Here is a 27,927-nt window from a genome sequence, read left to right as displayed (position 1 = left end):
ATGTCCTACATTTTTGATCTCGAGGTAGGGGTCTGCATAGGCTTAGGGCTCCTTCACACAGGCGTATTTGCGTGCATTTTTGCACAAGCAAAATGTATGCAGAGAATAAAACCCATTTATTTCAGTGGGTTCGTACACACGCAGCATGCTCTACTTTTTGTACGCATTTGCTCAGCAAGGGGCCCCATAGAAGTCGGGAGGGTGTGCAAATGAACATGCCCTATGGGCAAAAATCCGTGCGTAAACGTCAGAGTCAAGGAGCCCTAAGAACACTTTCACACGAGCAAATGTACAATTGGGTGTCTCAGAGCAATGTATTTGCACGCGTATTGGCATATTTCACTGTACTTTTAGTGCCCGCTGGGCATGTTCATTTGTGTCCGGCAGAGAGACGCGCCCCAATTTATATGGCTTTTTAGTTCTAGATGTATTCTTTTTCCAGCAGAATTGCGCATTGCATTGTGCATTTCCTTGCATATTGCATGTGAATTTACACACTCCCAATAAACATTTCTGAGGACTCTTGGTGCGAAAATGCGCACAAAAGTAGAGCATTGCGTGCGAAAGGCATGTGTAAAATACGGAGGTGAGTATAAGCCCATTTATATCAATAGGTTCTACTCTCTGCGTGTTGCACACATAAATGTTGCACACACAAAAGCACACGCAAATACATCTGTGTGAAGAAGCCCTAAATAACCATTTCAATCAGGGTGTGTTTGTCTGCCATGCGCAAATGAACATGCCCAGTGGGCGCAAAAAGTACAGTAAAATACTATGATAACCAAGCAAGAAAACTCGTTTCCAGTGTGAATACATTGCGCTAAGGCATGCAATTGTGCATATGATGTGTGAAGCCGCCTTTTTTCCCCTTTCCTGTTGGGAATACATGCAAGTGTATGGGGAAGGGGGTGAGAAGGAATGACTGTCATGCAAGGGACAGCTATCTAATGTGTATGAATAGCCGTAGATCTTTATTTCTAGTGTCCTGTTTCTTTGTGTTTCAAGTGTTGTGACTCTTCTCCAGGAAATTCTACATTTAGGTTGCGCTTACACGTGGCAGATTTGCTGTGGATTTTCCACAGCAAAATCCACATCAAAATCTGCACCTTTTGGTGGGAATTATGGGGCGGATCTGCACCTAATTCTGCAGCAGAAAACCCAACACATTTGAGCACACCCTACTCTACTGCACAGAGGACACTCGGATTTCCTTCCATGTTGAATGTTTTCGCTCAGAATTTTCCTTTATCTTTCCAGAAAACCATTCATTTGGTGACAAAAGCCACAGAGGAGGACAAGAAATCTGACGAGACGTTGAGGTTATACTAACATGTTGTGGAGTATTTCCTGCACACCATCAAGTGTAAGGGCACATATCCACCACCGTGTTTTCACAGACGCATGATATGCGGTGAATGGAGTCAATGAAAGTGAAGAAATAGATCGCAGCATGCTCTATTTCTCTGTGTATGTATGCAGCATAAGCCCTCTACATTGGCATAGGCTGCGTATTATATGCTGTCCATATGCAATACATTGCATATGGACAGCGTTTTCATAAGTATTCACACTCTGAAAAAATGGCATACTGCGCATGCCATGTGCGTGTGATATGCAGGCATGTGCAGTGCCCTACAGGTCTTTGCCAGCAAATCCTCTATAGACATCAACCCATTAACCTTCCGTATCCACTACACCGTTGTCAGAATCTTTTGTGTTTTCCAATATGTAGGTATCACTGAGTGTGTGGTTGTTAAAAAGAACCGTAGCAGGACTTTTTTGATAGTAGACACTGAACCAGGTAGCATATACTGGAGCCCTATCTGCAGGGATGGAGTAATCAAACTTTTCGTAATTTTCCTTGTAAGTGGAGAACACCATATCCCAAAAGGGCACGAAGCTAGGACAATTCTACCAAATATACAGCATGGTTCCTATTTCTCTACCACATAACCAACAATCCGAAGAGATCACATGCAGCATAGCTGGACATCTGTACCACCTTGTAATTATTTTGTAATTCCTTGTGAGCCAGCAAAAAGACCCTCTCCCACTCCTCGGGTTCAATTGAACATCCAAGGTCATGTTCCCAGTGGTGGGGTCCCGTCCCAGTCAAGGGTTTTCCCCATTATTTCTGAGACAGCGTGCGGCACTGATAAGGCTCATCGCTAATTTCTAGCTGGCTAGAATTCAGCGATGAATGAACAGTGCATCACTCAAAAGATGGCTTTAGAGCGAATTTTGAGCGATAATTGTCTAAATGGCCCTTAACTGGTCGTTGGTTTAATGAAAGATACAAGCAATAAGGATAATTGTAAATGTTTGTTTTCATTTTTTTTAACTAAAATGCTTCGGTAAAAATTTATTTAAGCATAAATATGTCACATGAGAAAAAGGTTTCAAGCTTCTGATACAGAATACATATATACTATAGCTTCTCCGGTGACCTCTTATCTCTCCCTAAAGGTCACTGTGTCACACTGACTGTACAGGATCATGGAGTCAGAGGTTTATATCGAGGTCTTAGCTCATTGCTATATGGATCCATCCCGAAGTCTGCAGTGAGGTAAGGAGTAAATGTTACATAAGGGGAGGAGATGAGAGATATAAAATTGTATAAATGGGCATCCCCCTGTCTAAATATCCTATTGGGGCATATGGATGTTATGGGAAGGTCCCTCATGTGGGATCCCCTCTGTGTACCAGAATAGAGAGGCACTTTGTTAGACCCAGCACATCCATGCATTACATGGACTGCAATTAATTTGAATGTCTACCATGTACTGCTATAGGGAAAATGTATGCCTTAATGAGACTTTTCCTGATGATCAGATGTTAGTTTTAAAGCTCTATGAGGTAACTACTTTTAATATCCTGTTCTTCAAAAAAAATAAGATAAAAATTACTAAGATCCAAAAGTTTTTCGAGACGTACCATAATAAGGGGCATCAAACCACCATAATAAGGGGCATAACTAAAATATGGGTTGTAATTACCGCTTTCTCAATGTGTTCTTTTCAGATTCGGCACATTTGAGTTTCTCAGTAACTTTGCAAGGAGTTCCTCAGGGAAATTGGAGGGAAAGACCAGTTTTGTATGTGGCTTAGGGGCTGGTGTTGCAGAGGCTATCCTAATAGTATGTCCAATGGAAACTATTAAGGTATGTGTTGTTGCTACCCCAATAGTAACGCTTTACATGTGCCAGTCAATCCTATCTGTTCTTTTAACATGCACTTTATTTTAGTTGTTTCTGCGCTAGAGCTGTTCTTCCTACTGTAATTGTGGCAGGAAATATTACCCATAATTAACCATTTCAGAGTTATGGGGCTCTAGTTATGCAACCATGCATGGGCAGACATACACTTTAGTCTCCCCTCCCCACTCTCGCCCATATGAGTAGGGGTACTTTTATATGAGATGACTGTAGGGTGCCTAAGTGCTTTATAGCTGCCCCAATGAATATTGCTCCAGTGCTTTCAATAGTTGCTCACTGAATGCAGGTGGAGCGCAACGGAGATCTCTTCCGGATGCCCTCCTCCATGCAGAGTAAACAGTCAGTCATTCATTTGCTTGGCTTTTAGGTGAGCTGAAAATCAAGCAACTCCGATGTCTGAGTGATTCTCGCTCACTTGCCCTGTTGGGTTCTATAATCACTTTTTTGAGCGATTTCTCAGGCGACTATCGACCCGTGGAAAAGTACCATTTGTTTTGCGTATGCCGTTCACATAGTCTGATCCCAATATTTTCTGTGACTAGGTTACAAGGGGATGTAACTTCTATAGTCATGTAAGGAAAGGCCATATTCTCCTGTGACATAGTAACGCAAACTCACCATATTTTGGGCTCCACAAGCTGCAGACTTTCTGCCACAGATTGTGTCCCCAACAAAACTGGGGCAAAATCTGCATCTATAACATGAAAGGGTGAAATCGGTAGTGAAAACCAGTGATAAATCTGCAGCAAAATTGACATGCTGGAGATTAGAAAATGTAGTTGCCATTGTTTTGGCTTTAGATTGGATCTTCTATCAGCCAAACCCTAAATTTTATAATTGTATGCAGTTTTTTCTTGGTAAAAATGGCTTGTTGGCATGAACAGTCCCAGATTGGCAATAAATATGTATTATATCTAATGGACCATTCTTCAAAAGATTACTGCTGACAAATATTTGTTTCCTTGGGGTGCTAGGATGAACATTGAACTTTATATAACATCTCGAATCATGGTTATTCAACTTCAATCATTTATTTGACAACAACAGGTGAAGTTCATCCATGACCAGGCCTCCTCCACACCTAGGTATCAAGGTTTCTTCCATGGAGTGCGAGAAATTATCAGACAGCAAGGTGGGTTCAAGTTCTTACCGCTAGGATATTGTAGAGAGATGGAGATGTTTTAATTAATATTATTTGACATCTATTTCGGATATATGTTATACAGTTAAATCTTCGCAGCTACCATAGAAACAGTTCCAAGATGAAATTTCAGTTTTTTTCTGTATGCTAGTACAGAGCTGGACTGAGATTAAAATGCAGGCCTGACACACAGACCCCACCAGCTAATATTGGGGAAAATAGTGGTGCGCAATGCAGGCTGCGATCAATTTTGCTTTAGGCCTCCTGCACACGAATGGGTCGGAGTGTGCAGCAGTATCTGGCCCTGTTCTCAGCTGGTGACTGTGTACCTGTCTTCTTTCCTCTTCATCTCCACTGCGGATGAAATTTTCCAAAAATTACCTGTGCGTAATGTCAATTGTGGATGGACCGCGAGCTAGACGACCTCTATTGACTTCACAAAAATGGAGCATGTTGCGATTTTTTTTTTCCCTCCGCTTGCAGAAATCGCAATTCATTTGCAGGAAGAAGCAATTTTACCCATGCATGCTCACCTCTCTTTCTCCCCACTCGTTTTGTGCAATGGGAGGGGGCGTAGCCAAGTGCCTGTCCGCTCTGCCTCCTCCCATTCATGCTATGGACAAGGGGTGGGGCAGGGGTGGAGCTAAGTGCCAGCCCTTTCCCGCCCCTTGTCTATAGCCATCAATGGGAGGAGGTGGGGCGGACTTACCTCCCTCCCATCGCACAGAACGAGCGGGGAAGAAGAAAGGTGAGCCTGCGATGGGAAGGGAGGGTAAATGGCAGATGGCCTGGTGAGGTCGGTGTATTTGCGCCAGCCTCACCAGGCCATATGAATGGGCGCACAAACGTTTGATTTGTGTGCTCGTTCACCAGTTTTCTCTCCCCAAACGTAGCGCAAATATCGTCCGGCTGTGAAAACGGACGGATAATATGTGCTCATTTGAAAGAAGCCTTACTCTGAGCTAAAAGTAGTATTGGCTATTAGCTTTTGGGTTAATATAATAAAAGAGAACATCCTGATGCTGGCCAGTGTTAGAACTTGCAGGATGAGGTACTTTCAGGGGTGGGACACAAATACCGTATTTTTCGCTCTATAAGATGCACTTTTTTTCCCTCCACAGTGGGTGGAAAAAGTCAGTGCGTCCTATAGAGCGAACATACTGAGATCTGACCTGACCGGCAGTTGAAACAGATGGTAAATCCTTCTCACTGAGCTGCCGGCCCTTTGTATACAAACAGGAGAGCAGAGCGGCCGACAACAGCTGATTGCTGGGGGCGGGGAAACAGCAGGCAGCAGAAGAGCAGAGCGGCCGACAACAGCTGATTGCTGGGGGCGGGGAAACAGCAGGCAGCAGAAGAGCAGAGTGGCCGACAACAGTTGATTGCTGGGGGCGGGGTAACAGCAGGAGAGCAGAGCAGCCGACAACAGCTGATTGCTGTGGGCGGGGAAACAGCAGGCAGCAGGAGAGCAGAGCAGCTGACAACAGCTGATTGCTGGGGGCGGGGAAACAGCAGGCTAGCAGAGCGGCCAACAACAGCTGATTGCTGGGGGTGGGGTAACAGCAGGAGAGCAGAGCGGCCAACAACAGCTGATTGCTGGGGGTGGGGGAGTAGCAGGGAGCTGTTGTACGGGCAGACGGCTCCTGCTATGGAGCTGACAGTCTGATAAACATTGCAGGTACGATCCGATCCGTAGCAGCGCCCGATGCTCATAGAAACAGCTCATTAATGAGAGGGAACTTCTGCTCCCCCTCATCAGTCAGCTGTAGCGTGATCATGCCATCTCGGTTGCACCCCTTAGGCTAGTTTTTTTCTGAGCTCTCTGGTGAGGTTGGGAAGGACATAAAGCAGAGATCAGAGGACCATGACATCTGAGCAAATGGACAACACTTATCTGTTGGCTACATAGCAGAGGTGGGAGAGAGCTGCATGTATGTTGTATATATTTGTGCCTTGTTATGCACACATTTATACACCATACATAACCATAATGAGAAATGCCATGCAGGATCCTGGAAAGTTGAGTGACAACTAATGGAATCATCATTACATGGTCACTCAGCTCTTTCAGAATCCTGAATGCCAACTGCAGAGTTATGCAAGCATAACATGTATACAACATGCATTGCTATAACTAGTCAAACACGACATTCAGGGCTCCTGAAAAGCTGAGTGATAAGTAATAAGATCACTGTTACATTTACACTCAGCTTTCCTGGATTCTGAATGGCAGGTTGCCAAGTTTTATATACTTCATTCTGAGTTGGTACTACTGCTCTTTATTCCTCATGTATTATCTGACTAACTGCCTGGTCTGGGGGAGTTCCAAATATTTTTTTCCTATTTTCCTCCTCTAAAACCTAGGTACATCTTATCATCAGGTGCGTCTTATAAAGCGAAAAATATGATATTTAACCACAGGTTTCCTACCGGGCTGCTTAAAATTTGCGTGTGAAATGCTTGTGACAGTGTGCTGCAGAAAATTATTCCTAAACTAATAATCCAATACAAGAATTACAATTATACTTGGACTATATATTGTAAGAATTAATACTAGGAACAGTTCATTACATAAATAAATACAGCACCATATGCAAACTCAGTACACAAATACAGCGCCTAAACCAAGCTCATAACTTAAATACTGTGCCAGAACCAAGCTCATAGCATAAATAAAGCACCAGAGCCAACCTCATAACATAAATACGGCACCAGAGGCACGCTTATAATATATAAAGCACTAGAACCAAGCTAAGTGAATAGATACAAATATCAGAACTTAGTTCATAACTGGTGAGCTGATTATTGGACTACTGGGCTGATGAGTGGACTGCTAGCCACTAATCGACCCAGCACTCTATCAATTAGTGCTGCTGGGCCAATTAGTGGCTAACAGTGCACTTCTCAGCCCAGCAGTCCACCAATTAGCCCTAAGTGATCATGCTGCCCACACACCGCAGCAGAGCAGAGTTGGTGACTGGTGGGCTGGCCCACTGACTGCTTGAGCAATGTGACCCATGAGGAATCTGCCCAGTCTTGCAGATTGCCAGTCTGGGCCTGTTCTAGGATATACGTTGATAGTAAATATTAATGTCAATGTATATTTATTACCAATCAGGGCTACGTGGGACATATCAGGGACTAACACCTACTATTTTAAAACAAGGCTCCAACCAAGCAATCCGGTTCTATGTCATGACCTCACTACGTAGCTGGTACTTAGGTGAGTAGTATCCTGGTTACACATTGTTCTGATTGTATACACTATTTACATATGTTACACAGATAATAAACTAATAAACCACATAGCTTATTAGTGGAGACTGGGTGCTATATATAATAGTTCATAGGATTTAGACTAAAACAGCAAATTTTAGTTTTGCAGCAGGATATCCATTTAATATACTAGTGGCTGATGTAGGACATTTATTCTTCCATGTTGGCCTTGACCTAAAGGGGTTTTCCAGGATTGTACTATTGTTTAGGATAGGTCATCAATAGCAGATCTTTTGGGGTCTGATGCCCAGCACTCCCATGTTATCCAATTAAAAGCCAATTTAGCCGGGATAAATCTCGGGCAAACGATGGCCGACACTCGTCCCCGGAAGTACACGCTCACGTGCTTTTGCACAGGGGCGGGTATCGTTGCTTACACAGCACGGTGGCTGCAGGAGATTTCTCTCTTCGCTCTCCCCTGCCCCTCTCCATTCACTTAACACGGCGGCCGTTCAGTACTGAATGGCTGCTATTTACGCTCATCGTTCAGAATTTTATGCAGCTTAAAATCACAAGTCAATGGAGAAAGGCGTGAGGAAGCGAAGAGAGAACTCTCCTGCAGCTGCCCCGCTGTGAAGCAACAATACTCATTCCTGTGCAAAAGCATGTAAGCGGGCACTTGCAGGGACGAGTGTCGGGCATCGTTCGCCCGACATTTGTCCCGTCTAAATAGGCCTTAAGAATTTAATTTCGTACCATCAGCAGTAGACTAAATGTAGCTTAGAACATGTGGAATTGTTCAGGAGACGGACTCATTGTTAATCAGTGCTAGACATTCTGAGACTCTACTGGTGAAGTAGACCACATTGTTGGATACATCCAGGCCAGTTATTCAATATGGCATACCAGTTATTTGCTTTGCATCAATAAGAATGTCCGTCTTTTGCCAAGTATATGTCTTTTACGTCTTTTGCCAAATATGTAACCATTGTTCTGATTTCAGGCGATGATCCCCAAAGACCGATTAATCCTATTATCACAGGAATATTTGGTGCCACCGCTGGGGCTGCCAGTGTCTTTGGTAATACACCTCTAGATGTTATCAAGACCAGGATGCAGGTAATGTGTTTATCATCGCTGCAGATCTATTTGTATAAAATCCTATTATATCTGTATTGAACAGTTTATGGTTATCTGACAGCCCCATCCTCCTACATGCTATTGATCCATCATAATGACAAGATCCTTGTATGCAGGGAAGGCAGTGATGCCTATAGGACCACAATATTTCATTTGGATCTTTGAAGGGTATTTGATTTGCGAAAATGCAATTCACTGTAGATTGAAATGTTCTGATTCTGAGGTGCATCAACTTGTGGTTTTCCAGATCTCTGCTTGTACTAATTGAATGGGACTCTTTACTGATTAAATCCTGAACGTGTAAAGCATAGCCTTATGAGCCATGCACCTGTGTGATCATCACTTGACCAGGACAGATTTTTGATCCTATGGATGTAATGAGTATTTAGGGGCAGATTCCCTTCCTAAGGCTGCATTCACACGAACGTATATCGGCTCGGTTTTCACGCCGAGCCGATATACGTCGTCCTCATCTGCAGGGGGGGGGGGGGGGATAGAAGAGCCAGGGGCAGGAACTGAGCTTCCACCCCCTCTCTGCCTCCTCTCCACCCCCTCTCCGCCCCTCTGCACTATTTGCAATGGGGAGAGGCGGGACAGGGGCGGGGTTAAGTTCTGAGAATTAGCCCCGCCTCTCCCCATTGCAAATAGTGCAGAGGGGCGGAGAGGAGGCAGAGAGGGGGCAGGAGCTCAGTTCCTGCTCCTGGCTCTTCCAGCCTCCCCCCCCCCCCGCAGATGAGGACGACGTATATCGGCTCGGCGTAAAAACTGAGCCGATATACATTCGTGTGAATGCAGCCTTAAGTCATTCAAATCCTCTGCTTTCACTGTGACTGGACGACTTTACGTGTGTATGGGCGTCCTCCTAATTTTCCCCCGATAGATGACGTTGGGGAAAGAAGGATTGGGCATGTTGAATTTCAGTACCAAGTCCTTTTGTCTGCCTTGATTATAAAATCTGCAGAATTCTCATTATTGGCACAGATTCTACATAGATAGATGTCATTTTGCCGCATTGAATTACAATCTGCTGGCACATATGTAGCAGAAATCGGATTGTCCATCTTAGATATCTGCTGTAAGGTCTTTGAAAAAAAATATATATATATTGAATTTGCCTATAGCGAATCCTGATTGTGTGAGCATAGCCTAAAGTTCCATTGTAGTTATTGTAGCACACTCTGAGCATGCGTGTGATCATCATTAAACCAGGACAGATTTTCATCTTCTGCAAGTAGGTAGTGAATATTCTCATTCGAGGGCTAAAAACAGAGACCATGAAAACCTTGAGGAATTAATGCACATGGTATATTAGAAGAGCAACACTGCATATCAAAGCTGAACTATGTAGCCCGCCTAGATACAGCTGTCTGCATGAACCTGTATTGTATACAGTTAAGGCTCTGTTCAAATTAGCATCACTGCTTCAATTCATAATTTAGCTATGACTACTTTTCAACTGGACCCTGAGAAAGGGGTATTCCATCTGCTTAAGGGTGCGGTCACACGAGCGCATAAACGGCGCGTTTTTGCGCCCAATCGTATAAACGTGACCATCTGAGGCGTTGGTTTGCAATGTATTCGTTCACACGGGCGATTTTACGGCGCGTAAAAACGGCAACCCGAAAAAAAAACGGAATACACGCGACCGAAATACGCGCCAACGCATATTCGATGGCCGAAAAGATAGTTTGCAAAGTAGGAACAAACGATAATACGCTTTCTAGCTCTGGTCATGATTGCCGAAAAACGTTCCGGCGATTAAACGCTGCGCACGTGCGAACGTAAATACGCCTACGCTCGTGTGACCGTGCCCTCAGTATGTTTAAAAAAGATGAGCCAAATAAACCATTCACTAATATAGTTTCTGTACCTAATCTGCCACCAATATCTTTTCCACGGGTCCATAATATGATTCGGGTCTCACAAAGTTGAACCCCTTCCACTGACGTCATGCCCATCTGAATTCAGTGTGAAGCTTCTGGTCCTGTCCATCTGTTCTGACATGCGACTTGTATTTAGATCTCAGGGGTGGGTGGATAGGGAACAGCAGCGGATGCAAAGGCCAGGCTGGAGCAAATGCACAGTCACATCTTCTAAAATTGCTACTGCATATGCTCGCTATGAGGACACAACGCGAGATGGTTGTTGTTTGTAATAGGACACACATGGAGGTGACGTCATCAGAAGTGACGTGGGTAAACAAGCATGGAGCGTGGTGGGGGTCGTGGGCGCAGTCTACAGGCAGTGAAAAATTGAAATAAGTTACCAGGCATATTTATTATAGTATTAGGCTGCAATATAGTGTCAGTTTGAGTGATAGCTATGAGCAATCATTTTGCCTAAACTATTAAGTAGTTTCATGCTGGGAAAGGCTAGTTGACACCATAATTTCATACGAAAAAGTAATTTATCAGCATAGGGGATGCCCTAATAAATTTGAAAAAGTATGGGGCTTATGGACAGGCTCGCACAACACACTAATAACAATAAATAGAGTCTAGACAGGTGGTGAAAACGGAAACAAAGCACAGTAGACCAATACATGGGAAATGCTTTATTAGTTAGTGTTATAAACTTTTATATTATATTGTTGAAGGTTAATAAAGAAGATAATTTTAATGTGATTTAAGATGTAAACAAGAAGAAATATTCTATGAAACTGTATGCAATATCGGTTTATAATCTGCAAATAAACAAACTGTTAAGCAGCTACTCAGCTACTTAAAGGGGTTGTCCCGCGCAGAAACGGCTTTTTTTTTTTTTTTCATAGACCACCCCCGTTCAGCGCGGGACAAACACAAGGGACGTGATAAAAAAAAAATAATAATTTTACTTACCCGAATCCCGTCTCTGCAGCTTCTTCCTTCTTTGCAGCCAAGATGGCCGCCGGGATCTTCACCCACGATGCACCGCGGGTCTTCTCCCATGGTGCACCGTGGGCTCTGTGCGGTCCATTGCCGATTCCAGCCTCCTGATTGGCTGGAATCGGCACACGTGACGGGGCGGAGCTACGTGATGACGCGTAGAAGGGGGCGGGGCCAGAACGCCGCTCGTGCAGAGACCGAAGAGATGGGAGAAGACCCTTCTGCGCAAGCGCGTCTAATCGGGAGATTAGACGCTGAAATTAGACGGCACCATGGAGGCGGGGACGCCAGCAACGGAGCAGGTAAGTGAATAACTTCTGTATGGCTCATATTTAATGCACGATGTATATTACAAAGTGCATTAATATGGCCATACAGAAGTGTATAAACCCACTTGCTATCGTGGGACAACCCCTTTAAGAGCAATTAACCCCTTAGTGACCAAGCCTGTTTGCGCCTTTATGACCAGGGCAAATTTTGCTAAACTGACACGTGTCACTTTAACATGGAAAAACACCAGAAAGGTTTTGCATATCCAAGCGATTCTGACATTGTTTTTTCGCCACATGTTGTACTTCATTTAGGCGGAAAAAAAAGACTGATAGAATTTGTGTTTATTTAATAAAAGCGCCAAAATTGGGAAAATTTTGAAAAAATCGTCATTTTTTTCACATTTCCAACTGCAATATCTCAAATATGTGCAAACATAATATAGAAATTTTTGCTAAGATATATATTTCCATCCGTTTACTTTATTTTGGGCGCACATTGGAAAAACTTTCGTTTTTTTTTTAACCATTTAGGAGACGTACAAATTTAACATTACTTTTCAGCATTTTGAGGAACACTTTGTTTTCCTACACCAAACCAAGATTGGAAAGGCTCATAGGAGTCAAAATGATAGATACCCCCATGCAAATATGTCATTTTAAAGACAGGACTTTTTTCTATAGTACACATGAAAATGAGGATTTGCACGACAAAATGGATACCCCTGTTTGTCCTGTGCTCAGAAACAAACCCATTGTGGCCCTAATCTTATGTCGGGATGCACAATGGGGCCCAAAATGAAAGGAGCAACCGGTGGCTTTCGGAACAGAAATTTTGCTTGAAGGAGATTTAGTCCCCATTGCCCACTTGTAGAGCCATTAAGGGCTCATGTCCACGGGCAAAAGAAGAATTAAAATCCGCAGCAGATTTTGACTCTTCTCCTGCCCGCGGATCCGCACCCCATAGGGATGCATTGACCACCCGCGGGGTAGATAAATACCCGCGGATGGTCAATAAAAGTGATTTTAAAAAAAATGGAGCATGAAAAAATCTGGACCATGCTCCATTTTCGTGGGGGTCTCCCGCGGGCTTCTATTGAAGCCTATGGAAGCTGTCCGGATCCGCGGGAGACCTAAAATAGGAATTTAAAAGAATTTAATAATCCGGAGCGGGCGGGGAAGGTCTTCTCTTCCTCACGGCCGGATCTTTTTTGCTTCGGCTCGGCGGATGTGCCCGGCGCATGCGCGCAGCACGTCGGCGACGTGCCGCCGCCGTGATGAGTTCATCCGCCGGCCGAAAAAGAAGATCTGGCCGTGAGGAAGAGAAGGCTTTACCCGCCCGTGGCGGATGAATAAATTCTTTTAAATTCCTATTTTCAGCGCTCATGTCCGCGGGGCAGGAGGGACCCGCTGCAGATTCTCCATGTAGAATCCGTAGCGGGCCTGATTTTCCCCGTGGACATGAGGCCTAAGTGACCAAAACGATGGAGAACCCCCACAAGTGACCCTATTTTGAAAAGTAGACCCCTTAACGAATTTATCTAGGGGTGCGATGACTTTTTTGACTTCACAGTTTTTGAATGAATCTAAGCCAAGCCGAAGGAAAAAAATTACGATTTAAAATGACAGAATTACCAACAAAATGAAAATCGTAATTTTTTTCCTTCGGCTTGGCTTAGATTCATTCAAAAACTGTGAAGTCAAAAAAGTCATCGCACCCCTAGATAAATTCGTTAAGGGGTCTACTTTTCAAAATGAGGTCACTTGTGGGTGTTCTCCATCGTTTTGGTCACTCAATGGCTCTACAAGTGGGCAATAGGGCCTAAATCTCCTTCAAGCTAAATTTCTGTTCCGAAAGCCACCGGTTGCTCCTTTCATTTTGGACCCCATTGTGCATACAGACGTAATACTAGGGCCACAATGGGTATGTTTCTGAGCACAGGACAAACAGGGGTATCCATTTTGGGGTGCAAGTCTTCATTCATATATGTGCTGTACAAAAAAAAAACTGCTTTTAAAATGACAGAATTACCAACAAAATGAAAAAGCAGTTTTTTTTTTGTACAGCACATATATGAATGAAGACTTGCACCCCAAAATGGATACCCCTGTTTGTCCTGTGCTCAGAAACATACCCATTGTGGCCCTAGTATTACGTCTGTATGCACAATGTGGTCCAAAATGAAAGGAGCAACCGGTGGCTTTCGGAACAGAAATTTAGCTTGAAGGAGATTTAGGCCCTATTGCCCACTTGTAGAGCCATTGAGTGACCAAAACGATGGAGAACACCCACAAGTGACCTCATTTTGAAAAGTAGACCCCTTAACGAATTTATCTTGGGGTACGATGACTTTTTTGACTTCACAGTTTTTGAATGAATCTAAGCCAAGCAGAAGAAAAAAATTATGATTTTCATTTTTTTGGCAATTGTGTCAATTTAAAAACTTTTTTTTTTGTACAGTGCACATAGGAATGAAGATGTTCACCCCAAAATGGATACCCCTGTTTGTCCCGTGTTCAGAAACATACCCATTGGGGCCCTAATCTACTTACAGGACACATGGCAAGGCTTGTAATGGAGGGAATGCCCGCTGGATTTCAGGGCAGAACTGACTAAATTCCAGGCCCCATTGCCCACTTATACGGAAAAAAAATGGACTTCCTAAAAATAATTCCCCCCCCCCCCCCCCCGCCATCCCCATTTTTTGGCATTCCCTAATTGAAAACCGTGCATCCCCCCTCCTCTCATGCTTTTTGGGGGGTATTACGTGACCTCAGCGGCGGGGATGGGGTGTAAAAAGTGGCGCTCCGTGAGTCTTCGTAAGCTTGCGGAGGTGCAGCGGTCTCACACAGAAGACGCTCAACAAGCTGCTCCTGGAACTGCAGGAAGGCGAGCGTTCCCGGGGCTTCTTGTAAAATACGTATTACAGGTAGCGGTCTGAATAACGCCGGGCTCACACGGACGTAGGTGGAATCCGCTTGCGGAGGCCCGCAGTGGATCCCAGCTGTGAGCCCGGCTGTGACCCTGCGTACGGACGCGTAATGTACTGCGCATAACTGCCTACTCACGCAGGCGGTCATTCGCAGTACACCTTTTTTTTGTTTGTATTTCCCGCACCGTCGCTTAGCGATGACACGGGGACCTGCAGCCCGCATACAATGTAGTTGCGTATGGGCTGCGGGTATATCCGTGACCATGGAGCACAATAGGCTCTATGCTGTGGATAGCCGCGGTAAAATAGAACTTGCTGCGTTCTCTTTTCTGCGAGTGGATTACACAATTCCGACCCACTAATGTGAGCTGAATTGTGTAATCCAATGCGATTGATCTGCGCAATACCGCGGATCAGACGCATACGGAATCCGTAATTCTTATCCGGTCATGTGAGAGCGACCTATGTTAGATCGCTACTTTTTTATTACGTGACCGGGGACCGCTCAACGAGGCCACCTGTCACTGCTCCAGGCTCTTAGCGACCGTTGGTCGCCGAGAGCAAGGAGATTTTAAGTTTTCTGGGCTCCTCCGACTCCTGCGCATGTGTCCGGTATTTTGCCGGCGGTCACATGTGCAGAATCCGGGTAAGTTTACGGATGAGAATCGCGTCGGGGTGCAAATACGGAGGCCTCCAATAAAAAGTTTCATCTCCTCTCACCAATCGCATCAGTGAGGGGAGATGAAACTAACTTTTTTTAAAAACTTTTACGTGATCGCCATTATCCATTGGATAACGGCGAAGACGTGATCAGGAACCACTCACCGCGGCCCCCGTGAAATTTCCAGGCTCTTGGCTAAGTTTTGTAGCCAGGAGCAGGGAGATTTTGAGTTATCCTGGCAATCCACAGCTTTTGCGCATGTGTCCGCCGCTTTGGCGACGGCCGCGTGCGCAGAAGCTGTGGTAAGGTCCGCGGATAAATCCGGGGGCCTTAGGTACGTAATTTCATCCTCCCTCACGGATATGATCCGTGAGGGGAGATGAAATGTAAGCATTTTAAACTTCTTTTTTTTTAACTTTTTTACACTTTTTTTACTTTACATGATCACTACTATCCATTGGATAACAGTGATCATCTCTGCAGGGACATCCCTCTGCTCCTGGCTACACATGGCAGCCAGGAGCAGAGGGATTTTAAATTTCCCGGGTCCTGAGCCTCTCTGTGCACGCGCTCGATGTCAATCATCGGGCGCACATGCGCAGAAGGGGACTCAGGTCCCGGAAGACCGGGACACCGCTGAGGACCGGGGGTGAGTATTTTCACCTCCCCTCATGGATCCGATCCATGAGGGGAGGTAAAATTAACCTTATTTTTACTTTTTTTTAAAACTTTTTCGCGATCGCCGCTATCCACTGGATAGCAGCGATCGCGGGCCTGGGGACATCCCCTGGTTCCCGGCTACCTTCAGGAGCCGGGAACCAGGAGATTTTCAACTCCCCGGGGCTCCCATTCTTCTGCGCACGTGCGTGACGTCATTCGTCTGGCGCGCATGCGCAGAAGAGCCGCGCCGGGTCCCGGAGGACCCATTCTCCGCGGCAGACATCGGGGAAGCCGGATAAGTACTTTCAGCTGCCCTGATGGATCGGATCCATCAGGGCAGCTGAATCTTTAACTCTTTAAACTTTTTTTTTTACACTTTATTGCGATCGGCGCTGTCCATTGGATAGCGCCGATCGCAATGCCGGGAAGGGGTCCCCGCAGCCCAGGATGACAGCTCCATGTCATCCAGCGGGCTGATTGTATCCATTTGAATATTGTCAAGTTACATATCTTGCCTTCTATCATAAAGGATTACAATATTAAAAAAAAAAAATTTTCAATTTTTTTTTTCTGTAAAAATGAATATAAAAAAATGTTTTTTGAGCATCTAGCATGGTGTAGCACATAATTGTCTGTGTGATATTACATTGGTCTACATCTGTCCAATAATTTGGCAGGCCACTTTTAGGGATTACTGACCATGGGCAATGGTGAATTATTTAGGTATGCTCTTCCCGGACTACATAGGAAATGAGGATTAGTAGTATAGCCCATAATTGGGTTAGTAATTATTATTTAACTCATCTGGTCCATAATATCTGCTGATGAATGAACCTTTTTGTGGGCAGAAAATTTGTATGAAATGACGGCTTTGGGTCAGTAACTGGTCTACAGGGTGACCATTCATGGTACATTGTGATGCTGTGGACGTATGGGTGGTTTTGTGCCAAGCTGATGCTCCTATTTATGTTAAAAAGCTTGGATTACATCATTGGAGGCGATATGTGCGGCACACGCGCAGTAGCGCGTTTGCGCTCATAGCGGCCGGGTTTATAGTCCCTACAATATGGCCGCAATGCCACGTCATTGGCGCATGCGCAGTAGCGCTTTTGAATCCACAGGGGGCGTGGTTGTACTTTCTACAATATGGCCGCGATGCTGCGTCATCGACGCATGCGCTGACGGCCCGGAAGGTTGATTAAGGGTATGGGCATTGCACTGATTGGCTAGGGAGGCGCGCCTGCGCCTTAGAACATCACAGATGCCAGTTTAGGTAATATGTCCCACTTTCTAATGTGCTTTATTTGACATGACTGCTAGATGCTCATTATGTGATCCATGTGGTTCAGCTGCGCTGCATATCCCTGGCCCTATGACCATCCTGGTCATAGGGCCAGGGATGTACTTACTCCGTGTTTTGTGATTGGTTCTATGTTATACATGTGGGGATATTTAAGTATGGGGTGTGGTATGCTGCTTTATGCTTGACAAAGATCCAGTGTCTGTAAGGATCGAAACGTTGCAGCTATGTTTTACCATTGAGGAATAAACCGTTTTTTTACTTTCTGAAAAAACCCTTGGAGTGCTGATTCAACACAACCTATATAGATGTCCTGCTATTTCTGGTCTCTGGGTCCGGACTTTTGCTTTGGATCGTGCACCTTTGAAAGCCTGTAAGTGCATTTTTGGACTTATATCAGAAGTGCTGTTCCCTATCTATATTCTTTATTCAGCATGGAGCTGTCACGTCCATAGCCCACGGGGCTTTATTCTCTGTAGGACGCATGTTTTTACTTCCTCCGAGAATAAAGCCCACTTGAGCAGGACGTAAAAAGACTATGGGCTGGTCGTTAAGGGGTTAAGTGTGCAAATGAAGCCTTAGCGGAAATCAGTTAATAGGGCTCTTATCTGCTTTTATTTCTTTTGTTCTCCAGCGGGAATCTTTTGTTCTCCAGTGAGAACTCCTGATAAGGCTGAAGGACGATTTTTAGGTTGGACTGAATTTAACGATCAGCTAGCAGTGCACGATGGCCGCTTGTTTAGATGCAAAGCTTATCGCTCAAGGAATCGCTTTTTAGCGATTTTTAAGAGATTATCGCTCCGTGTAAATGAGCCTTTAGTTATTATGCTGATAGTGTTGACAATATATCTCGATGTTATTCAGTTTCTGCTTAATGTATAATGTGGTCAATATGTTCTGATTACTACTAGGGCTTGGAAGCTCACAAATATAAGAACACTTTAGACTGTGCAAGCCAGATACTTCGTAATGAGGGTCCCTTGGCGTAAGTACCAAATATTCATCCTTTCTTCCTAATTAGTGCATAATAAAATATATCAGTAAATCATTATCCCAATGTTATTCAACCTGTAACTGTACAGTGGATTTCATCAATGTGTATTACATGGATGCATGTACTGTGTTTCCTCAGAAATAAGACCCTGTCTTATATTAATTTTCGCCCCAAAAGAGGCATAGGAGTCTTATTTTTGAGGGATGTCTTATACTTACCTAGCAGGCGTCGTCCAGGTCCCTCTCGCTGGTCTCCGCAGTTCAGGGCAGGCTTGCTTGCAGTGCTCAGCACCGACAGAACATTGCTTGCTGGTAACAGGGTTTGTAAACCCCGCCTCTAGCAAGTAATTGCTCTGCTTGGTTCTTGAGTGCCATGGCTCCACCAATCACTGTGGCATTCGATGAACCAATCAAAGCAATTCATTGAATGGCTGTGATTGGTTCATCGAGCGCTGGCTCTGATTGGCTGAGCTGTGGCGCCTGCTAGGTAAGTATTGCTATTTTTCATGTAGTGTAGCTAGGACTGATTTTCAGGGTAGGGCTTATATTTCAAGCCCTCACCCCCCTCTTCCTCAATTAGGGCAGGGCTTATTTTAGGGGTAGGTTTTACTTTTGGGGAAACACGGTATATACAGGGAATGGGTGGCAAATTTTAGCCCGGGGAAGGGGTGGGGGGGAGAAGCACACAGCACTGGCCTATTAGTAGCAGTCCACCCTAATAGTAGAAACAGATGGTGCTGCTGGCCACACCAAGCCAAACCATAGCTACACAATTATTGGCAAAATTGTGGCGCCAGGAGTGGGCATGGTCTCGCTGTGTGTGGCCAGTCACACTGTGTCATTCTTAAGGATGAATGCACACAGGTGAAAATTCCGCGGCGAGATTTCCCGCAGAATTTCCACCTGTGTACGCTGCAATAGGATTGCTTTGATTTATGCAATCCTATGCAGACAGCCGTTATTTGACCGCGTGAAAACCTGTCCGGTAAACAAATTGCAGCATGTCCTATATCTGTGTGCGCCTCACAGAGGCACGCACAGAAACGTCACCACTGACGCGCCAGCTCTGCTCTGTACATGTGCGACTGTGTACCAGCCGGCACATCGCAGAGCAGAGAGAAGACAGCAGTGGAGGTGAGCCGCGGGTCACTGCAGGGGCATGGGTCGCTTCTCGCAGCGGGATCCTAACTGGCCGTCTGCATTAACCCTAACGTAATCTATTTTAACAAAAATGCAGCGCCAGGCTCAAACTATATTTCTTCTATACATGGCCAGTTTCAAGTGAGTGTATTAAGGGTGCTGAATGTCCTGGCCCGATTACAGGTCTGCTGACCCAAACTTACAACATCTTAGGGAGATATGAAGTTAGAGGGCTGAGAGTCGAGCAGAAGCATAGAAAGAACTCATTTGGCCCCATAGCAAAACTCAGAACTTGCTCCCCCTGGAAATAAAATATATCACAAATTGTATAATGCAGCAGGCATAGACACAGTAGTTCAGCTCTAGTATACCTCTAAATAATACAGATGTAATGTACTCAAATACTGGCTCTGGACAGTGCTAGTTACCTCCAGTGATCACAGGTGATGTCTCTTGAGTCACCCTGCTGTGGCCACACTTAATAAGATATGTGTGTATTGATTTCTCATGCAGAAAGGATTCTATAGCCATTAAGGCTTGGGGCCACAGAACGAGTCTTATTACTAAAGACCCATTTAGACACAATGATTATCGCTCAAAAGATGTCGCTTAAGCGACTTTTGAGCGATAATTGTTGTGTCATTTGCAGCCCAAGATGATCGCTCAAAATGAGTGATCGCCTTGCGCTGCCAGCGGAGGATGCAGAAGACAAGCAGGGCGTCCCCGCTTGTCTTCTGCATCCAGCTGTTCCCCGCTCCGAGCGCCTGGCTGTTATACAGCTGATCGCTCCGTGCGGGGTATGGACCGCTAGACCGCTCTGTTCTTCATACCCAGCTGTCATCAGGGAGTGGGATACAGCTGAAACAATAGTATCAGCTGTATCCCGGTGTGAATCCCTGATAAGACTCATGGTTGTCTTTCAGCACAGCACACTGAAAGACAACAATGAGCGACGGCATAACGAAAACTGCACAATGTCAGTGCAGTAACACACAATGATTATCGCTCAAAAGACGGCTTTTGAGCGAATTTTGAGCGATAATCGTTGTGTCTAAATGGGCCTTAAATCCCTGAAGAAAAAAAGTCATGCACTTCTTTGGGGGGGGGGGGGGGGGTACTGAGTTTTCCTTCTCATGCATTTTGAAAGCATCATACTTGGTGCACAAGCTCTTCTACATTCAAGTTTCTGGCTGAGGGGTTTCCTAGCATTGATCAGCTGGTGCCTAATAAATGCACACCAGCTTCACTCTCCTTCCCTTCTCCTTTTTCAGAGGCTGTGAAGCATAATCGCCTCCACTCAATACTATACTATACAGTTTTCTGTCCTTCTATCTCATCTTCCCTCTGAACAGCTGCTGGTAGTTCCCCCTTACTGCTGATAAGAGCAAAAAATTCACCACTAGTTAATTTCAGCCCTCTATAATAGTAGCTTTCTCCGCTCTGCTCTCCTTAACTCCCTTAAAGGGGTTGTCCCGCAAAAGCAAGTGAAGTTAAACACTTCTGTATGGCCATATACATGCACTTTGTAATATACATCGTGCATTAAATATTGGCCATACAGAAGTTATATACTTACCTACAGGGGGTCCCCCCCTTTGTTGGCGTCCCCGTCTCCACGCTGGAGCTGCCCCATTCAACGCGACAGAAGAGGGCAGACAGCGCAAGCGCGTCTAATCAAGGAGAAGGATTCGGTCGGCGCCATGGAGACGGGGACGCCAACACGGGGGGGGGGGGGACCCCCTGTAGGTAAGTATATAACTTCTGTATGGCCAATATTTAATGCACGATGTATATTACAAAGTGCATACAGATTTGAGAGAGCAGCACTCCAGGGATTTTCAATAGAATAGAAATCTTTATTGCCCCACAGATACAACGTTTCAACTCTCTGCTGAGAGTCTTTGTCAAGTCCTAATACATACATGTGCAAGCCCACTTTAAATACCCCCCATGACTCCACCTACACCAATCACAATACCCTTTACAAAATACATTTAAAAACAAAGCATTCACATTGGGTGTATACAATTCCTACCCCTGGTGCAGAATAATCAACAGCGTTAAAGGTAAGGGTGTCATGCTGGGCGTCTCATCTTCAGTTGCTGGTCCGGTCGCAGTCCTTCCACGTCAGCGTCAGCGCTCCCGCCCGGGATCCCGCGAGATGACCGCGGGACCTCCCACCGAGACGTCACAGACAGCTGTTAGACCTCCCCGGCTAGAAATCCCGCGAGATTACCGCGGGACTCCTCAATGCAATCACCCAGTCACTCCTCAGAATGAAACATATCCAACACGAAACCCGCTGTGGTCATCCCCTGCATTACTACCATAGAAAAAAATACCATAGAGAAAAAAAATACACACATATCATCGGCATAGCGCTCTGTGCGCATGCGCATGTAATCAATTCATGATGTAAGTACACATCGCTATTGGAGCCCGATCGCATCTCATATCCAGCTCCCCTGCATATACATAATCGCTGCCAAAGCCTATCAGTGGACATTACCACATGACCTAAATCCACTCTAACACGAGCGCATCGTAAATCTGGCATAAATAATTAATATACTCAACCCCCCAAGTATATGTATATATCAGTGCAGCCATTGCAACTATCGATCATTTCCAATAGCTGCATTAACACCTGAATGACCAATACATAGGGACAAAAGCATGACACCACACCATCAGTCCAACTGCTCAATAATTTATTGAATTTGTTTTATCAACTGATCTTTTTATGATGCACGGGATAGGTAGACTGTATCACCCAATGTGATCTGAAAAAAAACCAAACACATAGCATAGTTAGTGAAATGTTGTGATTACAAAAAAAATAAAAATGGATATAAAAATATAAAAATGCAAGTACGAATCACAGAGCACCAAAAGATATCACAATGCCCACTAATTAAGATATAATAATGGATTGTATTCCACATTTAATCCATTGGGGGTCAGGGAATCCAATCTAAAAATCCATTTAGCCTCCAACAGTTTTAATTTCTGTTCCCTATTTCCTCCCCTAATGTCCTTATCAACCGAGTCTATTACCATAAAGCGGAATTGACTGATGGTATGGTTGTGTTCGTCAAAATGTCGGGGAATGGGAAGATCCAATTTGTTTGTCCTGATATTACTTTTATGATTTGACATGCGCTTGCGAACCTCCGTAGTGGTTTGCCCCACATACTGAAGGCCGTAGGGGCAACAAATCAGATACACGACAAAGGTTGACCAGCAACTATACCATCCACGTACGCGGTATCTCCTTCCAGATCTAGGGTGCACAAAACTGTCCCCCTTCACCATGTTGTGACAAGACGCACAACCCAGGCACGGAAAGTTGCCCCTCTTAACCGGTGCCAATGTCCTTTGAATGGGACCGGAAATAGGAGCAACAGATGTACGGACTAAACAGTCCCTCAAATTCCGTGCCCGTTTGTAGGCCATCATAGGAGGGCATGAGAACTCCACAATTTCAGGGTGACAATTTGCAAGAACATGCCAGTGTTTTCTCAGTACATGTTGAATTTTCTTACTATGTGTCCCAAAAGTGGACACAAACGGAATCCGTTTCATTACCTCCTTGGTTCTGAACGACGGACTAAGAATAGACGCTCGTTCAATCTGTCTAACCCTGTGTGTCTGTTCATCCAACAACTCCTGTGGGTACCCCCTAGAGACGAATTTATTGTACATCAACTCCAACCTTTCATCAAAGAATTCATCGCTGACCACCCGCCGGACCCTGAGCATCTGGCTCCAGGGTAAGGACTTAATCATGGCCGGCGGGTGGCAGCTGGTGTAATGTAATAAATTATTTCGATCCGTTGGTTTGATGTACAAATCCGTCTTCAAGTGGGTCCCCTGCTTCATAATCAGGACATCCAAAAACTGTATGGATGTATCCGAAGCCACAAGCGTGAATTTTAATTCAGGACGAAAATCATTCAATTCCCTATGAAAGATGTCCAATTGCTCCCTTGAACCATTCCATATGAGGAAGATGTCGTCAATGTACCTCCACCATACCTGGGCAAAGGCCCAGGATGGGGAGGTACAGAGACACATCTCCTCCATATGGCGCATGTAGATGTTGGCATACGATGGGGCCATGTTGGACCCCATCGCAGTCCCTTGCAATTGCCGATAAAATCGGTTCTGATACAGGAAACAATTGTTGGATAGAACCAACGTCAACAGTGTAAGAACAAACTCCACACACTCCACGGACAAGGTAGATCTGGATAGATAGTATTCCACAGAGGCTATACCAACATCATGTTTGATGATCGTGTATAAAGAGGACACGTCAAAGGACGCCAAAATGGCCTCCTCCCTAATGGTAATAGAGGCCAATTTACAAAGAAAATCCGAAGTATCCTTGATACTTCGGATTTTCTTTGTAAATTGGCCTCTATTACCATTAGGGAGGAGGCCATTTTGGCGTCCTTTGACGTGTCCTCTTTATACACGATCATCAAACATGATGTTGGTATAGCCTCTGTGGAATACTATCTATCCAGATCTACCTTGTCCGTGGAGTGTGTGGAGTTTGTTCTTACACTGTTGACGTTGGTTCTATCCAACAATTGTTTCCTGTATCAGAACCGATTTTATCGGCAATTGCAAGGGACTGCGATGGGGTCCAACATGGCCCCATCGTATGCCAACATCTACATGCGCCATATGGAGGAGATGTGTCTCTGTACCTCCCCATCCTGGGCCTTTGCCCAGGTATGGTGGAGGTACATTGACGACATCTTCCTCATATGGAATGGTTCAAGGGAGCAATTGGACATCTTTCATAGGGAATTGAATGATTTTCGTCCTGAATTAAAATTCATGCTTGTGGCTTCGGATACATCCATACAGTTTTTGGATGTCCTGATTATGAAGCAGGGGACCCACTTGAAGACGGATTTGTACATCAAACCAACGGATCGAAATAATTTATTACATTACACCAGCTGCCACCCGCCGGCCATGATTAAGTCCTTACCCTGGAGCCAGATGCTCAGGGTCCGGCGGGTGGTCAGCGATGAATTCTTTGATGAAAGGTTGGAGTTGATGTACAATAAATTCGTCTCTAGGGGGTACCCACAGGAGTTGTTGGATGAACAGACACACAGGGTTAGACAGATTGAACGAGCGTCTATTCTTAGTCCGTCGTTCAGAACCAAGGAGGTAATGAAACGGATTCCGTTTGTGTCCACTTTTGGGACACATAGTAAGAAAATTCAACATGTACTGAGAAAACACTGGCATGTTCTTGCAAATTGTCACCCTGAAATTGTGGAGTTCTCATGCCCTCCTATGATGGCCTACAAACGGGCACGGAATTTGAGGGACTGTTTAGTCCGTACATCTGTTGCTCCTATTTCCGGTCCCATTCAAAGGACATTGGCACCGGTTAAGAGGGGCAACTTTCCGTGCCTGGGTTGTGCGTCTTGTCACAACATGGTGAAGGGGGACAGTTTTGTGCACCCTAGATCTGGAAGGAGATACCGCGTACGTGGATGGTATAGTTGCTGGTCAACCTTTGTCGTGTATCTGATTTGTTGCCCCTGCGGCCTTCAGTATGTGGGGCAAACCACTACGGAGGTTCGCAAGCGCATGTCAAATCATAAAAGTAATATCAGGACAAACAAATTGGATCTTCCCATTCCCCGACATTTTGACGAACACAACCATACCATCAGTCAATTCCGCTTTATGGTAATAGACTCGGTTGATAAGGACATTAGGGGAGGAAATAGGGAACAGAAATTAAAACTGTTGGAGGCTAAATGGATTTTTAGATTGGATTCCCTGACCCCCAATGGATTAAATGTGGAATACAATCCATTATTATATCTTAATTAGTGGGCATTGTGATATCTTTTGGTGCTCTGTGATTCGTACTTGCATTTTTATATTTTTATATCCATTTTTATTTTTTTTGTAATCACAACATTTCACTAACTATGCTATGTGTTTGGTTTTTTTTCAGATCACATTGGGTGATACAGTCTACCTATCCCGTGCATCATAAAAAGATCAGTTGATAAAACAAATTCAATAAATTATTGAGCAGTTGGACTGATGGTGTGGTGTCATGCTTTTGTCCCTATGTATTGGTCATTCAGGTGTTAATGCAGCTATTGGAAATGATCGATAGTTGCAATGGCTGCACTGATATATACATATACTTGGGGGGTTGAGTATATTAATTATTTATGCCAGATTTACGATGCGCTCGTGTTAGAGTGGATTTAGGTCATGTGGTAATGTCCACTGATAGGCTTTGGCAGCGATTATGTATATGCAGGGGAGCTGGATATGAGATGCGATCGGGCTCCAATAGCGATGTGTACTTACATCATGAATTGATTACATGCGCATGCGCACAGAGCGCTAAGCCGATGATATGTGTGTATTTTTTTTCTCTATGGTATTTTTTTCTATGGTAGTAATGCAGGGGATGACCACAGCGGGTTTCGTGTTGGATATGTTTCATTCTGAGGAGTGACTGGGTGATTGCATTGAGGAGTCCCGCGGTAATCTCGCGGGATTTCTAGCCGGGGAGGTCTAACAGCTGTCTGTGACGTCTCGGTGGGAGGTCCCGCGGTCATCTCGCGGGATCCCGGGCGGGAGCGCTGACGCTGACGTGGAAGGACTGCGACCGGACCAGCAACTGAAGATGAGACGCCCAGCATGACACCCTTACCTTTAACGCTGTTGATTATTCTGCACCAGGGGTAGGAATTGTATACACCCAATGTGAATGCTTTGTTTTTAAATGTATTTTGTAAAGGGTATTGTGATTGGTGTAGGTGGAGTCATGGGGGGTATTTAAAGTGGGCTTGCACATGTATGTATTAGGACTTGACAAAGACTCTCAGCAGAGAGTTGAAACGTTGTATCTGTGGGGCAATAAAGATTTCTATTCTATTGAAAATCCCTGGAGTGCTGCTCTCTCAAATCTGTATGCTGTTAAACGAAGGTCCAGGATCCAGGACCTTGAATTGAGCGCGCACTGGTTATGAGGACGGTCCTCCCTTACACACCATAAGGTAAAGAGTGTGCTGTGATCCATTCAACGTTTTTGTATATTACAAAGTGCATTTATATGGCCATACAGAAGTGTTTAACTTCACTTGCTTTTGCGGGGCAACCTCTTTAAAGTGATACTTACATCTGCTGTCAGAGCGGTGCTTGCCAACGCTGATGAAGGACTCCTCCTTCAGCCCACTGCCACATCTGGGGATAAGGAGGAGAGCGCTGCTGAGAGGTGCTCTGGGCGTCTATTAATCCTCCACTTTCCTGCCAGACCAGTTGCAGGGAATCGGAAAAGGTAGAGGTGCACAAGGCGCCATGTTGTTGAACCCTCGATAAGGTTTCGGGGGAAGGTTTCGCCCCATCCACTGATGCAGCGCTGACACTGCTAATGCATCAGCGCTGCAGGATATTTTTTTGCCCTTTTGAATTTCCTTCATGGGCTATGCGCTGCCGACATCGAAAGTAGGAGGTGGACATAATATTGTGACTCCACTATGTATATCATAACACTCCATTTGTGGTGGGGTGCACTCTGTCGCCATGGAGCCCTAACCTAACTTTTTGTTTAATACTTTAGAATTCCTCCATACTGCTTTATATGCCAATTACTATTCTTTGGTGCTTATGATAACCCTGTACATTTGAGATATGCTGTTTTCAATTAATATGAATAAATTAAACTAGAATATCTTTCCTCCTTAGGTTTTACAAGGGCACCGTACCACGTTTGGGCAGAGTGTGTCTGGATGTTGCCATTGTCTTTATCATCTATGAAGAAGTAGTTCAAGTTCTTAACAGAGTTTGGAAGACCTCCTAACACCACTTATGTGTGACCTGAAGCTTCGCTCCGCCTTGTAGAGGGGATATGTTTTCTGTCTTAATTTTACCATAACTTGAATGAATCGTGCTTGTTGGAAATATTGTAAATTATCATAATGTCATTTTAACCTGTTCTTATTGTATGATACGTGTGTGTTCATGTCTGGATTTGCCTTAAATCTGCCAAATACATTGCAGTCATTGATTGTCAGATACCTTATTGTGGAAGTATTTGAGCTGTATTTGCATGGATTCACTTCAAAACTAGACTTCAAATAATGTTCAAGTGCATATCACCACTGCAGAGAAAACAAAGCCTTAGTCTATTTTCACACACAGCGCACTGGATTTTGTTGCAGAAACTCTGCAGCATTTACAGTACCAGCCATGTAGTGCAGATTTTCTATAATCTTCACCTGGTGTGGAAATTTTCTGCAACATTTTTTAAACTCTGTAGATTCTAAATCCATAGCATGTCTTTTATACTGCAGATTTCAAGGGTTACAATCTGCAGCAGATCCACTGCA

At 44.7% G+C, this 27,927-nt stretch overlaps 1 protein-coding gene across 1 annotated transcript; it reads left to right on the top strand.

Annotated features, from left to right (window-relative positions):
- LOC136626498 (tricarboxylate transport protein, mitochondrial-like) lies at positions 1 to 27,727 on the top strand. The gene is made up of 9 exons (XM_066601556.1): positions 1 to 24; positions 1,261 to 1,322; positions 2,438 to 2,569; positions 3,025 to 3,163; positions 4,265 to 4,349; positions 7,477 to 7,581; positions 8,578 to 8,693; positions 18,313 to 18,386; positions 27,284 to 27,727. The coding sequence occupies exons 1-9, from the start codon at positions 1 to 3 to the stop codon at positions 27,396 to 27,398; spliced, it is 852 nt and encodes a 283-aa protein (XP_066457653.1). The 3' UTR covers positions 27,399 to 27,727.
- Positions 27,728 to 27,927: the final 200 nt, after the last annotated feature.

This window comes from Eleutherodactylus coqui, chromosome 4 (assembly GCF_035609145.1).
Source record: "Eleutherodactylus coqui strain aEleCoq1 chromosome 4, aEleCoq1.hap1, whole genome shotgun sequence".
Taxonomy (NCBI): domain Eukaryota; kingdom Metazoa; phylum Chordata; class Amphibia; order Anura; family Eleutherodactylidae; genus Eleutherodactylus; species Eleutherodactylus coqui.
Note: the sequence above shows the minus strand (reverse complement) of the source record. Positions and strands in the feature narration are given on the sequence as shown.